Below are 6,936 nucleotides of genomic sequence, written 5' to 3' on the forward strand. Positions count from 1 at the left end.
TTTTTTTTTTTTTTTTTTTAATCCGAATAGCCGAGGTTCCTGGGGTCCTGCGTTTCCAATCCCAAAGCTTCGACCTCACAACCCTCTGCACAACTGGCACAGACCACCCCCGTATTAACGCGAAACCTCAACCAGAAACCCCCAACGATGTCAAACCTCAACCAGAAACCCCCAACGATGTCCATCCGCTGGCTCCAATTTCACTGAGCGCCATACTAAAACCCTAACCCGAACCGGACACCGCTTCCATCGTGAACACAACTTCCACCCCTAACAAGCAGTGATGGGCAATGACCCCGGGCCCTCACAGTCGCGACAACTTTCATCGTGGCACAAAAGCGCTCTCCCCTTGTCTGACCCCAAAGGCACCGACTCCCACCTGCTTCCCACCCCGATACCCACCTCGGGACTTCAGGTTCTCCGAACACCTTAACCACACACCCTCCTCGCTTTATTTCAAAGACAAAAACACACTGACCTGTTTTTCTCCTGAATCACCACCTGAAGTTCCGAAAAGTTACACTTACTTCCGTGACCTACGTTTACGTCTCCGCCCCTCGCGCAGAATCTTTGTTCGCCTACGGGGGCCTGCGAGGGACGGCAACTCTGAAGGCGGTGCAACAAAGGCGTTTCCGGCCTTCGCTGACGTACTAATATGTCTGCGTCCATCTTGTGGAGTCTTCATGGACGCGGCCATATTGGAATACCAGCCGTACAGAACTAAAGCGTCCGTTTTTATTTTATTTTTTTTTTTCGTGAGAGTAGCCAGGGTCAGCCAGGAAGATGAGAAAGCCAGTGAAACTCTCCCACTCCCTATCTTCACGACCCTTGCAAAAAAAATCGATAGATTTTGAGTGCCTGGATATTCTCAACGAATAAATGGCACGGATCAAATTGCTTTCAGCAACCTAGGCAAAAAGTAGTAAGCCGTTTCCTTTAATCACTATGTTAGAAAAAGGAAAAGCAAACTTGAAAACGGACAAATTGAAGTTCAAGAGTCTGTTCAGAAGGGAAACGCTACTGGAGTGAATAAAAGGTGAAAAAAGGATAAGTGAACAACTACCACTAACTTCTGACTGAAAAAGGCTGGCAGAAGACACCTTATAGGACAGAAGGAGGTTTGGAGAAACTGAGAGTGTCCATCACAGGGTAAAAAAGATAGTGGGATAATCCCTAGGTTCTATTTGGAGTGGGGCAAGGGAGAAAGTCCACTAAAGGTGAAACCTCTAAAAGACAGGTAGATGGCCAGGTCTTTCTTCCTAGCCCATGGTAGTAAGGAAAGGAAGCTCCAGTGAAACCTGTTCGCTTCCTAGAAACATGTAAGTCTCCAGTGCATATGGGCAGTGTCTGGACTTCAGGTGCACTGGCCGGGAATTGAACCCAGGTGTTATGGACTGAACTGTATTGCCCCAAAATATGTCAACCTGGATAGGACATGATTCTCAGTATTATAAATTTTCCATTTTGTCATCTGATGTAATTAGCCTGTGTTTTGTAACTCCTAACCTCCACTATGTTAATCTGGTGGCATCAGTGACAGTTAGGTTAATGAGGCAGGATATAATAATCCACAGGAGTACGTTGTCTGTTGAGTCAATGACTTGTGAGATATAAAAGAGATTAAACAAGCTGGCAGAGATCAGCGGGACCTACTACCACCAATAAAGAAGAGCCAGAAGCACAGCATGTCTTTTGGACCTGAGATCCCTATGGTAGAAATCTCCAACAACCAGGAGATACAGAAAGCCTTCCCCTAGTGCTGGTATTCTGAATTGAGATTTACACCCTCCTAAACTATAAGAGAATAAAGTTGTTACAGCCATCAACTTGTATTTGTGATAGAGCAGGACTGGATAGTTAAGACATCTGGCCTTATGCATGGTAGCTGAGACTTCTTCCACTGAATCAACACTGCCCTCAACTCCTCCATTCCATTTCTCAGCCAGTAATCATTAATGCACAAGCAATGAAGAACTGACTTATTTTTTTGGAATTATCTGAAATACTGGTTATAGAGGTTGATGAGAAAAGGTTTAAGAATCAGCTCAAAACACAACCCGTGTGTCATCCTTACACTGAGCACCATTTATTATAAATGCTATTTCAGTGTAACTTTTGATCACACCTTCTTTTCTGTCCTCATTACTTTCCTTCATTTCTCTGAATTACTGCTTCATTTGCCACCTCACTGGTCCCTACAAGTGACTCTATAACCAAAGGATTATTCAAAAGGTCATAAAGTATATGTGACATGGTAGTAGGGCTAGTAGTGCCTGAAGTCCTACAAGTTGAGGAGAGAGAATCACCATCAACACAAAGTTAAAGGTGATTCCTATGAATCGCAGTCTGTTCTTCCATCTCTATATTCAGTTGCTGAGTCTTTGAAATGGCATGTGAAATGCTTCTTGGGGACAATTCCATTCAAGAAACTGCCTTGTAATGGCTCATTCATGTCAATGAGGAAACACTCTGATTAGCTGTAACACTGGCATAGTAAAGATGTCTGATCTGCTCTAAAGTCAGGAGGGGGAGAGAGAATCACCATCATCATCACATCCAAAACTGATTCCTATGAAGTACAGGTCACACATAACTTTGCTCTGCAACCTTTTTACCAATTCTGTCACCAACCAGCTGTTCCTCCCATAGAAATCTACTTCTCTGCTGAGTTCAATAATTAGAATGGCCACACACATCACACAGACAATATTCAAGATTATTGAATTTATTATAGAACAGGTCACAAATCGAATCAGGAAAGTGTCAAGATACAGTGCTTCTGTCAGGACAGCTTCTTGGCCATGCCTACAGGCAGTGGGCCTTCAGTCCCTTGGGCCTCTTGGACTAGCCCAGCCTCTGCTCTGCTCACGCAAGTTTTACACATCTCTCTAGCTGCACCAGTAAGTGCCTAGAGGCACCTTACTCTTCACAGAAAGCCTCACCCCAAAGGCCCTCAGCTCCTTAGCGTCCTAAGTCACCAAGCCTACCTCCATCAGCAAGTGCCCAAAGGCATCCTATTCTGCCTGCAAGCCTCCTGCCCAAAGGAGCTGATGTTTCTCATTCCATGGTCCAGGAAGCTCACAGCACTATCTTGCACCAGGCTCCTGGTCCTGCTGTCACCAGATGTCTGCCATCACTTCTTGCTGTATGGCATGGTCTTGGACGTTCTCAGTGCAGGGACCCCAGTTAGAAAAGCTGTGATCTGCTCCTGTCTTTTCTTCTTGGTGGCAGTGAGGTCCACTCTGTCCATATGAGGAATGGCTCATTTTGTGCCAAGTGGATGACAAAACTCACTAAACCCCATGTTAGGATTCCATACACCTTATGTGCATGGTTCCATCCAGTCACTTGGTGGAAGTTACAAGAGGATGCTGAGAAAAACCATATAAAAGTGATCCATTGAACCCCATTAATTCATTATATCATTCATTTACTTTCCAAATCAATATGTGATTAGTCTGTTTTCTTTGGGATGGGAAATAGAAAATAATGTAAACCAGTACTCACCAGTGTTATTTTCTGGGATGACTGAAATGATGGCGCTTCCACTCATTACATACTTTCCAGCCATAGAAAAAATTGGAAAGTCTTGGTTATTGTTTGTGATGGTCAATTTGGTAGCCCTGGTCACAACAGGGCTTCTGAACATGTGAAAGGTGGCTAGTGCAACTAAGGAGTTTCTTTTATTGTATTAGATTTTTCATTTTAAAAATGAAATAGTCACAAATTATTACTATCAAGTTATTGATCATCTACTTGGATATAGGGAGCTCTGGTAGCATAGTGGCTAAGGCACTTGACTGCTAACCAGAAGGCTGGTGGTTCAAACCCACCAGCCACTCCTCGGAAGGAAGATGGAGCAATCTACTTCCGTAGTGATACTGCCTCAGAAACCCAAGGAGGGCTCGCTATGAGTCGGGTCTGACTCGATGGCAAACAACAACAACAACAACTTGGATATATGAAGTCAGGACAATGATAAGGCATTTAAATCAACTTGGGGATAAACAGTTGTGATGTAGTGTACATATTTTTCTAAATACATGAGGGATAAGAATCAGAATCAGCGCAAAGCTGGTTCCTATGAGGTGCAGGTCAGACACACCTCCACTCTCCAACTTCTTCACCGTTTGTCACACCAATAGATCCTCCTCTGCCAAACCTGACCATTCTTGACAGGGGCCATACAGAACTCACAGACCATTCTCACACTTCTGTGGTTTGTTGGGGAGGTAACAGGGTACAACATGGGATCAGGAACAATATGTAAGTAAGCAGCAGGATATAACTAGGATGCAGTTGGTCAGTCAGGGCAGCTTGACTGCAGGATAACCCTCACAGCAAAAGTATTCACTGCTGATGCCATTCCAGCTAAGTACCTTACACAGCTCTCTGCCTCTGGAGCGTGTCTGCTATATGCATGCTCCACCACAGGCTCTCTATGGCCCCCTGGGCTAGCTTGAATCCACCACAGCAGGTCTCTCAGGTGCTCTCCACCATCAGACTGCTGCATCGTCATCCTCTCTGCTGCTAACCGGCCCAGCTCATAGCCAGTGCAGCAGCTTGCTCAGCTCCTAGCTGTGCTCTACATTGGGCCACTCAGCTGTGATGACTCTGCTATGAAGCTCTCTGCCCAGCTCATGGAGTAGCAGCATCCTCAGCTCTTCTAGACGTTCTCTGCTGTCAGACCTCTCCACTGTAAGGCCTCTCCACTGTCTGCCACTGTGCCATCAGCCATTCCTCCAGCAACTGGCTAGCTCACAGTGTAGCAGCTTCATGACCATTTGGGTTCCATGTGGCTCTGGCTTATTGCCATCCCAGCACTTAGACAGCATTTCTTCTACCATCAAGAAGGCCTTCCCAAACAGCCTCCCTCTGAGCCATTTCCATACTCTGATTGTCATTAGTTACAAACTGGGGCCTTCCACACAATATCAGAGTTTGGCTAATTTTCAATTACCCATGAGATGTCAATCACCTCCAAACCTCCCCCCCACCAAAAACAAAAAAACCCACTGCCATCGAGTCGATTCCGACTCATAGTGACCCCATAGGACAGAGTAGAATTACTCCATAGTTTCCAAGGCTCTACTTTTTTTTTTTTTTTTAACTTTTATTGTGATTTGGGTGAAACTTTATAGAGCAAATTCACTTTCCATACAGCAGCTCACATATACTTTGACTCATGACACTGAGTGCCATTTCCCACAATGCAACAGCTCCCCTCTCACTTCTTCCTCATAGTTACCTCTTCCCTTTGTCCTTCCCTAACATGCATTCTTTCCCCTGGAGCTGTCTCTCTCCAAGGCTGTAAATCTTTATGGAAGCAGACTGACTGCTTCATCTTTCTACTATGGGTTTGAACCACCGACCTTCTTGGTTAGCAGCCAAATGCTTTAACCACTGCACCACCAGAGCTCCTTTCAATCACTTCAAGTCTTCTTAATTACCAGACAGGCTGGACTAAAGTATTACATGATCAAGTTGTCTACATCCTACCCAGGAAATGTCAGTCAATCCAGTGAATACCCTGGGGAAAAGTAATATACCTTCAAGGGTAGGAAACAATCAAAGTGACACCCTCTCCCCACATTGTTTTTCAAATATTCTAGATAAAGGTAATAACGTCCAAGGGCTGAGGGTACAAGATCTCCCAAGCCATTTTTCCTAAAAAACAAGGCAAAAGAAACTCATTTCACCCTTACAGTCACACAATCTATCCAGGAATGTAGATCCAGGAATGTAGGATCTCCTTGGGGAGGTGAAACAGGGGCATTAAATAAAGACCTTGTTTCCCAGGATGGTTCAGTACCATTAAAAGGAGAACTGAGCCCAAAATGCCATGGGTAACTGAAAATGGTTAATGCATTTGGCTCCTAACCTCAAAAGTTGGAGGTTCAAATCCACCACCTGAAAGAAAGGCCTGGTGATCTACTTCTGAAAACTCACCCATGGTAAACTGTAGGGAGAAAAGTTCAAATATCTACACAAAGGGAAGGGCAGAGGCTGAGAGACAAAGGGGTTGAAGGGCGAAGGGGCTGATGGACCAGAGACAGGCCTGCAAGCCAACACCACTGAGGGGCTGTCCTGACCAAAGTACTGTATCCTGAGTGTTCTTGATCCTGAATTGTGACCTGTTTCTTCCCTAATAAACTCCATGATTGTGAGTATTGTCTGTGAGTTCCACATGGCCACTGAAACAAATTACTGAGCCCAGCAGAGAAGTACAGGTGCCATGGGAGGAATGGGTGGTTTCAGAAATGGTGAAAAGATTGGAGAGAGCTGGTATGTATGACCTCCTCCTCATAGGACTCAGCCTTGGGTTAATGCTGATGGTGGTTGCTTTTCTCATCATGAAAGTGAAAGAGGTCAGAAACCTCCATCACTCCTTTTTTACCACCTGCTTGCTAGGAGTGTTCTCACTACTTCTCACAACCACCCTGTGAGGCAGATAATTATGCAAAAGATAAAACAGAGACATGATTCAGTTAAGTATCTTGGTAACAATGCTCATGCACTTGGTTTGCAGCAGGGCAGTGTTCAAACCCAGAGTGACTTAAGGACTCACTCCAAACCACTGTGTGAGAATACTGCCACTGAGCCCTCAAGACTGAAGCCATGGGGACAGGTGACGGGTGATCTTCACTGGGACCATGAGGATCAGAGTGTGGGAGCAGAGGCTGGGTGGACCAGGTATAGTAATGCACTGATCCTCCTTCACCTGTGATTCAACCTTTGAGAGTAACTTCAGCACCTGATCTGCAGGGCTCAGTGTACCCCTGGTCATAGTACCCTGGGATCCTGACTGATCAGTTCAGGGAATGGCATTATTGGACTTCATGTAATTTAGCATCAGGACTCATGTAGCTTTCCAAGGGAAAAAAGAGTCAGAATGACCACCAAGTTGGTTCTTATGAAGTGGAAGTCAGAAATACC

General features: G+C 45.1%; 2 protein-coding genes across 2 annotated transcripts in view; both read right to left on the reverse strand.

Annotated features, from left to right (window-relative positions):
- The window catches only part of LOC103211281 (zinc finger protein 350-like), a 31,059-nt gene extending 30,733 nt beyond the window's left edge, over positions 1-326 (reverse strand). Inside the window, exon 1 of the mRNA XM_042783185.1 lies at positions 309-326. Within this exon, the coding sequence (XP_042639119.1) occupies positions 309-326 (18 nt within the window). The remainder of the gene's footprint in view (positions 1-308) is intronic.
- A 5,282-nt stretch (positions 327-5,608) lies between these two features.
- The window catches only part of LOC103211296 (zinc finger protein 432-like), a 43,507-nt gene continuing 42,179 nt past the window's right edge, over positions 5,609-6,936 (reverse strand). Inside the window, exons 9-10 of the mRNA XM_007957239.2 lie at positions 5,950-5,983; positions 5,609-5,667 (exon numbers count right to left, since the gene is read on the reverse strand). Coding sequence (XP_007955430.2) covers positions 5,609-5,667; positions 5,950-5,983 — 93 coding nt within the window. The remainder of the gene's footprint in view (positions 5,668-5,949; positions 5,984-6,936) is intronic.

This window comes from Orycteropus afer, unplaced genomic scaffold (assembly GCF_000298275.1).
Source record: "Orycteropus afer afer isolate SDZICR_OR568_19922 unplaced genomic scaffold, OryAfe1.0 scaffold00718, whole genome shotgun sequence".
Taxonomy (NCBI): Eukaryota; Metazoa; Chordata; class Mammalia; order Tubulidentata; family Orycteropodidae; genus Orycteropus; species Orycteropus afer.